Raw genomic sequence first — 14776 nt, 5'->3', positions numbered from 1 at the left:
ATTTCATGAAGGGAAGACTATTTTTCTCCCAAATGAAAAGTATTACACTGGGATGTGAATCTTTTTTGGCCCTTTGAACCTTCAATCTGTCGGTTTTGATTTGTCAGAAATATAATCTCAGGTTCTTGAATATAAATTTATCTCTTCTATATAAAAAGTTTTGTTCAGTGTAAACCCTGAGGTTGACCTTTTCTTTGTAATGTTGCCAATATTTGTCTAATCTTGTTTAAACCTTGCCATTTTTGTTTAATGAGGCTGCTGAAAATGTCAGACAAGTGATTTCATTTGAGTGTTTTTTCCCCAGATTGCATTATTTTTTTCAGCTAGGCAAAGGACGTTGCAGTAATATCTGAGGGAAATGTCTGTGAGTATAGTCGTATCCTTTCAGATTTGCTGTTAAAATTCAGAGTGGAAATCTGCTTGCTCCAGCCCCCCATCAGCAAAGCTTTACTATCCCACAGTGATGTCTTTCATGCTTTGACCACTCCCGTCTCCAGGTGCAACCAAAAAACCCACCACTGTCAACAAAGAGCTGTGACCCAGAGTCAAGGGATTGCTTAGGAATGCACCTTTGTCATACACTGCAATAGTTGCACGTCCCAGAGGTGGCAGTGAGCAGCTTTAATGAGCACACACATGTAACAGAATAATGCCATTAGTCGCCTGGCTGCTTCTGGTGGAGTTGTCATGGAGAGGAAGGAGTCTCCAGGCACATTAGGAGCAGGCCGAGGTGTCCTACAGAGAATTGGTTGGCTCTCCCTCAGCAGATGGTTATCCCTTGGTGACCTACGTCGCAGGTCCCTAAACTCCCGCTAATCCAAGGCTTCCAGTGTTTCTGTCAAACATCACCTAAAGCAAACCAGCTAATCCAGCAGGTCGTCGCCTGGTATTAGCACGCTCTGCTCTGGTCTGCGTGTCCGAGCCAGACAGAAACACAAAGGAATCCAAAATCTGGCTTTAACTATGGGCTTGTTTTGATGGTCTTTCATGGTCTGTTGTTAGGTCCTAAAAGGGTTTTAACTAAGTTAAGCAGCAATATGCTGCCATCGATTAAAACAAAAGAAAACAGCACTGGCTGACCCTGTGATACTGATCTACAGAGAGATAACACAGCATAAAGACAATGTAATAAAGTCCTTAAAAATAGACTTTAATTTTGATTTTGATTGCTCTAAAGTTGATTTAAGAGGACATGTGGTTTTCTTGTTGTAGTTTGGGATTTATTTAGCCTTTATTCTTTCTCCCATGACAAGCACAGAGCACATACAATTAAAACGGGGGATGAGAAATAAACTGTCTTATTACCAAATATTGATCTTTATAGAGAATTTTGGTGATTGTGCATAATGATAACATATTTTGTGGACTGATCCCAACTGGTTGATGAAAGTTTAGCTTGGCATACACTGAAATATTTTTACAATCTTAACTGATGAAAATGATAATGCGATAAAAACAGCACACCACACATTGACAGATTCACTCACTATTTGGAGTCTGGAGTCACCACTCAAATCTCCAAATCTTGCATGGTCAAACATCACTTTACAGTAAACAAGTTAAATGTGGCTAGTCATTTACATTCTGCTACATTAACTGCAACTGCATCATAAACTATTTGACTGTGGTTTGTTTTACAGGGCATGTTGTATGAACACTCCTGTTGCAGCCACAGATCAACAAGTTGCTCTTTCATTTCTGATGTCCATATATCTTTTTGATTTGTGTTTGCCGTCATTGCCATGGCTGTGTTTGTTGTGCTTCTTCCTTTGGTCAGCCTGCTGAGTGGCTACGTAAATTTTAATTCCTATCCTTCTCATACCTGCTTGGCTGTCTTCAGTGTTCGCCCCTACACAACAGAATTAAAATCTTAAAAATAACTTAAATGAAATATTCACTAATTATTTGTTAGGGCCGTTGGCAAGAGTTGGGTGGTCATGCTGGAGGGCCCTGGCTAATCAGCAGCAGCAGTGTTGGAAAGCCATCAATAAGGAGCACTGTACTGAACTATCCACAGTGGACATTTTTGTCTTTCTTTGGGACAACTCCATAAAAATTACGATGGTTGGATTTTGCTGTTTAAGAAGAGGTTACAGTTGAGATCATCAGTTTATAAGGACTAATATTGGAAAATTGCTGGTAAGACTCAATGTTCATTTGAAATGCAGCATTGTAAAGAGATGTTTTGATGACAGATATCTGGTTAGGTATTTGTGGGGAAAATTTATTGGTGTTGAATGAATATATATAAAAGTGGTGAAGGATGTTATTTGTTGTTAGCTGCTAAATTATGATAGGAAGCTAATGTACTAATGGGCTAACTTAGAGCTAATGGTGCTCTTATTGTTGTTGGTGTTAAACATAGACATAAATCGTGAAACTGACTGCATGTGTTTAAGGTAGGGCTCACAATTTTCAAAATGTTTGTTTAAAAAACTTATACAAAGGCAAATAAAAAATATTTTTCCAAGGCCAAATCCAAGGTCTGGCCATGTGTAATATGTATAAAAAAGCAGTCTGCAATAACAGATAGCCCTAACATATGGCTATCCAAAGTAAATGTCCAGTAGGTGTTATGAACAGGGATGAGTATCGAAATCTGGTACCAACATGGTACCAGTGCCAACACATCTGATATACCGGACAAAATTACAGCATAGATTTTGATGCCTTATTTTGGTACTCTGCCAGCCCAATGTCACACCCTGGCACTCCAAATGAAAGGCCAGAAATGTGTCATTGACTTTGTGTATAAGTTCAGCAGAACATGAATCTTTTGTTTTCCTGTCTGAACCAACACCTGTTTTACTACCGAGGACACAGTCACACTGACGGGCACATTTACTTTCTTTTTTTGTCTCTAATGCAGCATATGACAATATAGGAAATTTCTTGAGCCTCTAAAATACATTTGTTTCTCCTGTTTCCTTGTCTTATTCAAGGTTATACTGGCAATTTGCAGATATTTATCTGAATCCTTTTAGATACTGAGGCAGCTTTTATCATCCCACAAACTTCTCTTAACAAATATTAAAAGAAGTAAAAAACCAAATGGTTTGATTTAGCATCAGCATCAGAGAAAACCCAAACAATATCCAACCCTGTTCTTTCAGCCGTAATTCTTGAGGACTGCCAACCATTTCGGCTGGATACAGAAAAGTCTCTCTGGTCTGAGCTTGGCTTTATAAATATATAAATATATAAATGGTTTGAATTGGTATAAAAAGAGAAGTTGAGATTACTTGTTCAATATAATGAAGTTTTTACTTATTTCCTCATATATTGATACAAGGTGGTAGTTGTGTTGTTATAAAAATAAATAAAAGGGGTTTGATTAAGACAGTGTAAACTTCATCCTTCCTCTTTTTTTTAATTAAAGCTTTTAGCTTTATATGTAATATGTGAGCAGCTATTGTTGAGGTTCACTTTATTAGTTTTCTCCTTTTCTAACTTCACTTTTCACTTTACATCTTTTACATTAAAATATTTACCAACATATTAAACCTAATAACTTTGGAAAAAAACATCTTAAAAGTTTAATTTAAGAGCCTTGAGAAAACTGTTATAAAAAATCTACCTTAATGTTAGAAAAGTGTCATATCGGCTGTTGCCAGATTCAAGTGGCACATTTGCCAACACATTCACTCTACAATAACACTTTGTCATGCTCAGGACCAAATGGCCCTCAGATTATGACAGAGTCTCCTGCTGCTGACTCGAACATGACCAACTTGAAAGATGACTAACTGGGCAGCTTATCACAGAATTCAAACAACTGACACCAACTCAAGTTATAAAACTGCATCCGTTAAGTGACTTGTGTTACATGGCTTTATCTCAGAAGTTGACCTTTGACATTGTTGAGTTGTTATATCAAAACACCTAGGGTTTTACTTTGAATAAATCTCTCATTTCTACAAAGAAAAGGCTCCTTCAGCACTGTAACGTATGGATACCACTGCTGCCATTCAATCCTGTTCCTGCTCTTATCACTTGAGACCATTTCAGTAACAATAAGACTAAGCAGCATGATGAATTATAGCAATAAGCATTTCATTCAACTTTGAAAAGTTTCTGCTTGACAAAAGCAACAGCAGCTTACGGTGATGAAATAATTCCTGTAGGTGCAGTAATCCTCTGTTCAACAGCCACAGCAGACGCACTGAAAATAACGGATTACTGGTGTGAAATACACTCAAGTGCTGGAACACTTTAGGATATTAACAACTCAATTCCCTGTGTGTAAGCCTCACGCGGCGGCATCGCCCTGGAAAAAGAGGGCTCAGGCGGGAGCTCGGTGCTGGCTGGAGATGGGTGACAGCACGCAGATGACAGTGGCGGCCATACGCAGGGGTCAGCGAGCAGCTGTTGTCATGATGTTGACCAGACAGGCAAACGGCCTGGCGACAGCTGGGTCCTCCTCCACCACAGCACCTGCCTGCCTGCCAGAACGCAATCGCACAAATGCATGCTCATGCTCATGTGATGAAAAACACTCACACTGGCATGAACACGGAGCCAATGCTGAATGACAAAGACTTAGTGAGATCCAAGTCACAGGCTGCAGCAAATAACTATCTTCATCAGGAATTAAAGGGAACAAAGGTATTTTTTTGACAAACAACAATTCTAGAAAAGTTGGGACGCTGTGTAAAATGTGAATTAAGAACACACACCGCAGTGATCTGCCAATCCTTTTCAACTTTTATGCCACTGAATAGACTTAGAAAACTCTAAATTCCTTACAATTGCATGTTGAGGAACACTGTTCATGAACTGTTGGACTATCTGTGCACATAGTCTTTAACAAAGTGGGGAACCTTGCACCACTGTTGACTGTAAAGTACTGAGCTTTTCAGGAGTGTTCCTTTAAAACCCAATCATGGTACTTTCACCTCTTAACCTACATACATGTTGAAAGTTCCAGTTGTTTTTTGTGCATTCTACAATGTTCGCAGTCTTTTCTTGCTCCTGCCCAAACTTTTTTGGGACATGTTGCAGATATTAAATTCAGAATGTCTATATATTTCCCAAAAACAATAACGTTTTTCAGTTTTAACCTTAAATATGGTGTCTTTCTGCTGTATTCAGTTGAATATTGTTGAAAAGGATTTGCAAAACCTTGAATTCTGTTTATTTCATATATTAAACCATGTCCCAACTTTTTTTCTAACTGGGGTTTGGATTTAGTGTGCAAAAATTGTAAGGTGAAAAATGTTCAAACCATGAGCCACTGACTGATATGGATGGCCAAGAGTTTAAAAAGGGCAGGATGGCTTAGTGGTTTACTTCGCTGACTTTGTGACTGGAGACTGGACTGGAGATTAGGGGGTACAACTCCCAGTCTGGTCAATTTAAGTGTCCAGTGTGGTCCCTTGGGCAAGGTCCTTAACACCAGGAACACCTGTCCCAGATGAATGTCACTTTGGACAAAAGCATCTGCTATAAGGACAAGCAACATGCAAATAAATGGGTGCTGGTTTAGCTTAGCTGCTAGAGCAGTGTCCATATACAGAGGCTATAGTCCTGGTTGCAGAATGGATCCCAATTGTGTTTGATGCATGTCTTTCCCCTTCCTCTCTCCCCATATTTCTGTCTTTCTGTCACCTTTCCGATCTAATAAACGCAACAGCCCAAAAATAATCTTAAAAACAGCAAATGAATTCAATTAACTTGAGCTTTTTACAGAAAAACTGCAAACACTCAAATCTGAAGAATTGGATCTGAGAAATGTTTGGCATTTTTGCTTAAAAATGGTTTAAATGCCTGTTGGTTTTTCAAAAAGCAAGTCAATTTCCCTTTGGCTTCCTCATCAATTAATCAATTTATCCTCTAACATCCATAAATAACCCTTTTATACATATGAGGACAGATCTTGTAGTGAGTGTGATGCAAACCATGCAGAGAGGAATAATAGGAGCTGCCACTCTCTTCTGCTGTTAGATTAGTTGGAGCAGAGTCTTTATAAATCCTTCTTTCATTTGCTTGTTACAGCCACTGTTCCTCTCTTGCTGAGATGCAAGAGGTCCTCATTACGTTGTGCTCTCTTAATTGGGCTTCTGTGAGTAACGAATTGATCAGGAGAAGAGGAGGCCACAGGAAAATGACAAGCTCGGCTGGCTGGTCGGCCTTCGATTTTTGGTGGCTTTCCTCATTAGTCATGACACGGCCGCGCCTCGGCAGCCTTGAGTTGATAACGTGGCCCAGAATACAATGCATGAGCTCAGCCAGCGCTTTGCAGGCTCCAGGTGATTCTAACCAGGCCAAGAATGGAGCCGGCACTTGGACAGGGAGTAATTATCGCCCTTTCAGAACCACTGGCTGCACTACAGGAGAGCCATCACAAGAGGGGCACAGGAGAGGCGCTGCACCGGGCCAATCCGCACGGCGCTCTGGAAATACATGCAGCGCACTTCCACACAGGCACATAAATCTGACTGAATACTGGCATGAAAGGCAGAAGTGATTATCTGGGATAATCAAGCATTCAGTCTCCTCATGTTGAAGAAAAAAGGCAGTGTATGCTAATGAAGGGTGGGGTGGAGGGAGAGGGAGCCAGTCTCTGACTGTAGCAGACTCATAATCCACAGAATAACTCCGTGGTCACTCCTCCAAAAACGAGTCACAGACGCTGTGAACACACATTTAAGGAGGATTTACGACTCAGATACGTTGCTTGGAGGGTTAAGCGCTTGTTTTACGACTGGTACGATAAGAGGAGATATCAGCTTTTTTATGCGTGACACTTATAACCGTTAAAACGCCTCTTGTCTTCCTGCGATGTGCTGGCTTATGTCGGAGTCATCGAGGTATGAAATCTCTGCAGAATTTAAAGCAGGATGCATTACAAGATTAGATGAATGCCTAAATCTAGAAAATTACTTCATTTTAAATATTTATGACAAAGGCACTTTCCACTTAACTGGTTTGTCTTGTGTAAAAATATATCCAGTAACACACTAAAGGCAGCGATCAGCAAAAATACAGCCGGGTAGTGAGTACAAGTAAGTGCGAAGATGTGCCAGTGATTGTGTTGCTGAATTTATGCACGAGTGTGGTTTTGAGTGCCTCCAGAGTGTCAGTAAATTTTCTTTGAGTACACCACTGAAACCCACTGATACTCTCGCACAGAGAGACTTTATCTCCCTCTTCACTCTGCTGTGTCTGGGCCCGGTCGTTCTCACATGATTGACAGACCTCGATCTGGACAGCCAGGATTAAACCTATCAATCACATGAAGCTCGGAGACAAAAAAAAAAAAAAAAAAAAAAAGAAGACAGGAAGAAAAAAATCAGGGCAGTAAATTCAATTGAGAGCACAGGGAGAAAATTGAGGTGAAGAAATATAGAAGGCCATTACTGGGCTATAGGGCTGTAGGAAAGTGAGGCCTTGCAGGATTTAGTTTCAGACGACTCCATAAATTCATATCAAATGACTGCGGGAGTGAAATATCAGTGAGGTTACTGTAAACCTGGGTGCCTCTTGCCTTTGTGATCTTTTAAGGTGAAATTGTGCTCAGTCAAGGGCAGTCTTTACAGGAGGAAGTATTAAAGCCCTGAGGATAACAAATCAACATAAAAAAGCTTGTATTTTTAGTATCCCCTTAGAGGACATTATCATATACAAACAGCTGCATATCCTGTTTATCTGCTGCTGACTTTGCTGCACACATAAAGGTCATGAAAATGAAAGAGGTGGATGTTTTGCAGAGGTGGAGAGTTTCTAATTAAATTTACTACAATTACAGGAATTGAGTTGTGTTTTTGGGAACTTTTTTGAGCTCATTAACTTGACTTAGGTATATTTTGGGGAAAGTATTGTACTTTATTACAACTAAAGCATCAAGAATCAAGTACCTTGTGGAAAAAAATCCAAACAAGGAGGTTCTAGCTGTCTGTCAATGACATCAAAATAGACAGTTTTTGGCTTTGGCCACACATAATGATCAGCAGCAGAAAGAGCAGAGGAATCCCACATCACATCCCAAAACAGCTGTGGCATATCACTTGTTTATTAAAGTATAACTTTACCAGAACAACCTTGTTGGATCCATATTATCATGTTTTTATTGCCGATAAGGAAAGACCATATTTTACACTACAACTCCCCAGTAGCTACCTAGCAGTCAGTGCTTTAAGTAAACTCAAATTTGCACAATGAAACTAAATGTCTCATTCCAGATGTAAAAAAATATAATTAAATTACAATGAGGGAAGCAAGCTGAGAGAAAGTAGTGCAACAAACTCTATTGGCATCACCAAGAAAGGCCAGTAGAGAGGCAGAGTAAGGCAAGTTCCTTCTCCATCCAAAGGAAAAAAGTGTCCTACTACTGAGCATCAGAGGGGATTTAGAGGTGGGCACACTGTATGGAGACTAAAAAGTAAGTGGGTATACTCTATGGAGAGAACAGCAAAAAAAAAATCTATCCAGCTTATTCCTAGCCAAGATATTTTGCGTAAATTGTGGGAGAGACTTCTGGTACCTTCTTTCAAACCAGGATTTTGCATAATAATGGCAAGTTTATCCTGATTATTACAGCAATTTGGCAATGAAAATATTTAAACTTCATCTGTTTCAACTCAAACAGGATAATATCATCAGTCCTTCACCTTTGACAGGGGGAAAGTTGTCTCCAATAAGGTACACTAGCAAATTAAGCTAACTTTAACAGCTTAATAGCAGTATTTGCATGGTAATAGGGATGATCACATTTTGTTCAACCTTACATACTCCAAAGAAGACGTAGAGCCCAGTCGGAGCAGTAACATTTCTCTTTAGTTCCTGAGTTTGCTGAAATTCTCATTTCACCAACTAGTCAAACTTTTGATATGTGAAATTTATCAAGATTCATAATTCACTAGATTAAATCTTCAGTTCTATTCAAAGCATCTTTATGATTCTTTTAATTGGTTTACATTTTTTCAAACCCACTAGCAGATGTAAAGGGTGACCAATAGCACTGATTAATGAGAAAAAAATCCAACCATAAAAAATGGAGACAGGAGGTTATGGCTTGACTAAACTGAGAACATACCTTTCAAAACAATAGCTGTTGGTGCTACATCATTTTAGTAAGTCACTGGGAGAAACACGTTTTTCCTGTTATTATTATTATATAACGATAACTCCCATCAACAATCATAACTACTGTAGACCCCTATAAATAAGGTGGAAATTAAATGCTTTATATTTTTAATTGAGTAGATTTATTGGTATGTGATTTTAGCTCTACTTAAGTAAATTTAAACCTATTTAACTGTACTTTTACTTGAGTACAATTAAGGATGAGTATCAAAATTTGATTTTGATGCTTCATTTTGGTACCCTTTCACTCAAATGCAACCTCTGCCACTCCCAATTAAAGGCACAAAAAACAGGTTATGGAATTTGTGTGATTTGTGAGCTTTATTTCAGCAGAGAATGGATGACTTTTAATGATTTTGGTGTCCGCAGTATTATCTGTGCTCTGGCTGTGTTTTCCTACCGGGGTAGCAGTTACACTGACTGACACATTTACTTTTTTGTTTGTTTCTGATACAACACCAGTGTAGGAATTTGTTTGAGTTTCTTACATGAAGAAGTAACACCCATTTCCTTCACTCATCCTTTGCTCTAATGGCATCATTTTATCATTATAATGTTATTTGTGATCTTGATCTTTTGGGCTTTTTTACCTTTATTAAGATAGGACAGCTGAAGAGGGACAGGAAACATCAGGAGTGAGGACAAGGGGAAGACAGGCACCAAACAGGACCGGGAATCAATCCCAGAGGACTACAGCCTCTGTATAAGGACACTTGCTCTAACCATTGAGCTAAACTAGAGTACTATTGACATCTTTGCAAGGTCCTTCTATGAATCACTTTCAAGATTGCTTTTATCTACTCTGCGACTTTTCTTTTACTTAAGTATAGCTTCATGAACCGTTTATGCGCTGGCACAGTTTATAAAATATTAACTGAGCAGTGGTATTGCAAAAAACCCAAATGATACCCAACCCTAAGTAGAATAGTTTTGTACTTTTCCACCTCTACTTGTTGTGTTGTTTCTGTTTCTTTAAATACTCACGTTTTATGGTTAATTCTCCATAATTGGACACTCCAACCCCTTTGTCTGAGTGGACGATGCAGCGGTAGCGTCCCGAGTCGCCCTTGGTCGTGTTCTCTATGTCGAAAGTGCCTATGAAGCGCCGGTTGTTCCAAGGTTTAGTGGCTTTCATTGGGGCCTCCCGTCCACCGATGCCCTGTTTGGAAGTGAGACAAAACATCCAAGTGAGCTTAAAAAAAAGGTGGAGGTTTAATAAGCAAAGTGGGCTGACCTTGTGTGCTTCAGAAACTCGGGTTGAGTGTACTTGTTGTCTGTTCTTGTGTGTGTTTGTTTGTGTCCTATCATTCCCATTGGTGGCTGATTGCAGGAGTACATTTATCACACAGGAGCGCACACGCTGAAACACGCACAAAAACACAGTGGGCTCTACCCAGCTGTCACCCCTCACAGCAGGCAGATGGGGGACATTTGTTCATTAGAAATATTTCTTCATTACTGTCATCGGGGGACTTCACTTAATGTTTGTTTTCCAGCTCCTGTGCTAATGAGGACGTGTTTGTTAAAATGATGGAGTACCTGGCACAGGACCTTTACCCGGCGTCATGCTCCCACTGATCACATGTGTGACAGTGTGCTTAGCAGCAGAGCCGGCAGGGTTATGTCTGCCAGATGCACTACCTTCGCTGCTCAGAACAAGGTCAATTCAAGACTGCTGTGCGGCTCAGCTGTGCCGGATATAGTACACAGTATCCACAGAGCCAGCGTCTATATAGGTTAAGACCGTACTGCGGAGATCTGAAACAACCGTAATCCCCCGTCTCCCCGACACACAGGACTCTGCAAATCTGAGGAGCAGGTGAGAATTCAAACACGAGGGCATAAAAAAAGCATCGAGTGAATGTCTCTGCTTTGATATGAGTTACACAACCTCATTTCCAGAACATTCCTCTATTAAACTTACAGAAACTGGTCTCCTTAGATACCAAATACTTACACAGAGTTGGTAAAAGAAGAGGTGATGCAACAGGGAGTATCAACACAAACTTTTTTTGAACATTTTGCTGGCATCAAATTAAAATGAGCAAATAATTTTCCAAAAAGTGAAATCTCAGTTTTAACATCTGATATGTTTTCTTTGTAGAGGTTTCAATAAATGTGGGGTTCAGTGTTTTGAAATCATCATACAGGGTGCTAAGGATTCATCACTGGGACAAATATGTCTCAACCTGGGGCTTGGGGGGGGGGGGGTCCAACCGGAGTCAAGCTCAACACATGTCAACACATATGTGTGCCACTCTGCAGCCAAGGTCATGCTTGATGGCAACTCTTTAATCTGGGTCTTTTCAACCCTGGTAATACGCCTGGAGACCATCTGTGGTTTTTGGGCCCTTGACACATCCATAGCACGACCAGGGTCTCGTGGCAACCGACCTACCGACTTTGACTGTACCCTAGGAAATGCTTGCTTGCCACATCCACCCTTTACTCTGCCCTAAAGGTGTGGGTATCGTTGGTGTATTTTCTATTTGATTGGTTTATTTTTTTATTTGATTATTACACCACCATGCCCCTGGTAATATGCAAGGACATCAAGAGCATGACTGGGGTTAAATCCATCCTCTATGCCGCCAACATTAAGCCCTCATGGTAGTGTATTCACCACATCTATGCGTTACCTAAGCCACAATTTTTGTCCCAAATATGCCTAAATGTTCTGCACAGTGCTTTACATTCACACCATGTCCCATCTTTTATGAAAAGAGGTTGCACATAAATAATGACCTATTACTATTACAAATTGTTGTAAAGCTCAGAGTTGGTTTCTGGGGGTCACACACTGGGAAGAAAGCTATACTGTCTCCCTGTGGGATGTTTTCCACTGTGTTCACCAAAGCTCACATCGTGTAGGTTCTGTGCAGCTGTTAAGCTCTTTAAGTACCATTTGCTTTTACGATGTGGAGTTTGCACTCCTGCTGGCTCCCAGAAGGGTAGTAGAGCTATCAGCCTACAGTGATAGTTGGGAAGCACAGGCACAGCAAGTAGTTCTGTCCACCACAGCATCTTTAAATGCAGGGTTATGACCTAATGAGGAGGAAATGCAGACAAAAAGTGGAACCGCCAGCCTCGTTAGTATGACTTTTGCTTAAAATTTCCATTGAGCAGAGGAGTCATTTTTAATGCCATCATGTTGTGTGCGATATTTGATGGTGGTGGTTGCACCTGTAGTCATGATGGCACATGAATATGCATGATACACTAATATACTTTTCATACTTGAATATTCACATTAATTCAATTCAAAACTTTTTTATGGGGTAAAGGTCAAGATTAGAGAATTAACTCATCAGATTAAAAGACAGGATAATACACATTTTTTACAAAGGCACAATAAAAGTTCAAAATTCAAATACAGTATATTCACAACTATTCAAGTTTGAACATAAAATAGACATCTGCCACAACATCTCCATAAAGATGACATGATTTTGGGCTTCCAGATTTTAAAGTTGTGATGATACACTTACAACCCTAGAAGGGTCATAAATGTATAGTTTGTATGCCTTTAAGTTGAACATTTGTGTTTCAAGTACCTGCAGAATTCATAAGGGTTGTTTATTCCTGTTAAATTACTAATATTTTTTAAATCTCTACTTACTGTAAGTGTCTGCTTCTGTTTCTGGGCTCATCTTGCCAAACAATGGTGTCAGTAAGCCAGTTTTATTTTGGCTTGGTTCATTTTTATTCACAGCACAGTACTACCATCAAATCATTCAGTCATTTATTCCTTGAAACCAACTTTCCAAAATAGCTGATGAATCATGCATCATCTTGTTAAAGAACAATCAAATGCACCTTTAGATGTGATTTAGAGTTGTGGTTAAACTGCTAACCAGAGCTATGTTTGAGGTCTGCTGCTGTGTAATTTAATAGACATCTGCTAGCCAATCAGGACGATTTACTGCTTCTGGTTGTATGTGACTGTTTACATTTAGCCCCATGTAATTAGGGTTAAACATGTTAAAAATAACTGAGCACTTGTGCCTTGTTGTCCTTTTTCTTTGCTGCTGCCATCCCCTCTTACACGGCCATTTGGATCCACATAATGAAATTTATTAAGGCAGCATTGTGTCTTTGGTTTTGTGTTTTGCTTTGTAATAATGATTGATTGTCAATTTAAAATTTGTTTAGCATATTTTTCACATTTGTCCCGTTTTAAAAGATGCCTGCTAAAGGTCCATCCATCCCATATCATCTCAATAAATTAGATGTTGACCTTTTATATTTAGCACGACTACAGGGAGAAGCTTCTATATTAAACGGCAAAAAGCTGCATTTCTAATTCTCATTCGAAGAAGACATATGCCTGCAGCTTCCTCAGACCTTGTGGCACAACACTGGCACTGCTGACTCAAGATCAGAGGATTACATATTCTTAAAATAGTCTCTTCAGTAAGACACATCAATTTCCAGAGGGCCTGGTTCTAATACTGATTCCTCCCTCTGATCTAGTCTTTGATCTGGAGTGTGTGTAAAAGGATAAAAATGGATCTTACCTGGAGCCAGAGGCGGAAATTGTCCCTTTTGCGTCCATTGACGGTGCAGTGAAAAGATGCAGTCTGTCCGGCGTTGACCTCCACTCCCTTTATAGTCAGGAAGTGCGGAGTGTTCACTAGGGGGGAAATGCACATATTTGTTTGAAAAGGTGTAAAATAGTTCCATGAGATTAAAGCTGAGCTCAAGTTCCCTGAAATACCCATAACTGGTTTGCCAGAGTAGTATTTGGCATTAAGACTATAAAGAATCAAACTGTCTATGCAGGGACAGCTGGTAAAAATGAAGTATTGGGACTAAGCCCTCCTTTTTTACAATAAAGATGAGACAAAACATACTTTGAATGACTTATTAAAGATTTTTTAGTTTTTTTGTGGAATCTAGAGTAGCTAGTGAGTAAAGGGGTCTGAAAACTTTCTAAATGCCAGGATGGTGATCGATGGTTTTAAACTACTTTTCTAAATGCACCGTGGGATACAATACAAACAGGGTGTAACAATGCTCACTCAGAATATAGACAGCACTATAAATTGACATAAACACTGTATAGTTAACTAAATAGACACAATGCATTAACAAGGATTTATATCCAGTTTGGGCATTTGGTTATCAAGTGGGACTTTAACGTATTGTTTGAGCGCACCAAGACTGGTCTAGGATGCCTTTAGTTGGACTGGACTATGCAGAAGCCATGTATACTGGGGAGCATTGAATACCAGCCCGTCACCTAAGATGATCTGCTGTATCGCACTTGTGAACAAAAGCCTTGCTTCATTTATTTCCATCCTACCAGGAGTAGGTGCACGTCACTTACAAAATGAGCCAGCTCTTAAAACCGAGAACATTTTTTAAAAAATGTGTGTCATTTCAACCAGAATAGGCACGCGAACAACAAAATAAGAGAAAGAAAAGCCATTATGATGGAACCACTAGCCTCTTAGCTTGTTGCTCAATATCCCCCATTCTTTTGTATTACCAGAGGCTTCACTGCACTCTCCATGCAGGGATACCAAGCCATGGTAAAAGAGCCACGGAAATGATGTATGGGCTATTTTTTGCATAAGACACGGACAAGTAAGTCCCGATATCAGCAGGCCAATGAACAAGTATTGCTAACTTCCAATACAGACATATCTGCTGAAGTGTCGTCAATTGATATCTGAATGCCCAAAACAGA

The 14776-nt window shown here is 39.7% G+C and overlaps 1 protein-coding gene across 13 annotated transcripts in view; it reads right to left on the bottom strand.

Annotated features, from left to right (window-relative positions):
• The window catches only part of LOC121520598 (receptor-type tyrosine-protein phosphatase mu-like), a 284435-nt gene that overhangs the window by 161075 nt on the left and 108584 nt on the right, over positions 1-14776 (bottom strand). For all 13 annotated transcript variants that reach the window (XM_041804124.1, XM_041804128.1, XM_041804125.1 and 10 more), the window contains exons 5-6: positions 13602-13717; positions 10069-10243 (exon numbers count right to left, since the gene is read on the bottom strand). In XM_041804124.1, coding sequence (XP_041660058.1) covers positions 10069-10243; positions 13602-13717 — 291 coding nt within the window. The remainder of the gene's footprint in view (positions 1-10068; positions 10244-13601; positions 13718-14776) is intronic.

Source organism: Cheilinus undulatus, linkage group 13, assembly GCF_018320785.1.
Source record: "Cheilinus undulatus linkage group 13, ASM1832078v1, whole genome shotgun sequence".
In the NCBI taxonomy this organism is placed as follows: domain Eukaryota; kingdom Metazoa; phylum Chordata; class Actinopteri; order Labriformes; family Labridae; genus Cheilinus; species Cheilinus undulatus.
The sequence above is the reverse complement of the archived record's forward strand: the minus strand, read 5'-3'. Positions and strand labels throughout refer to the sequence as shown.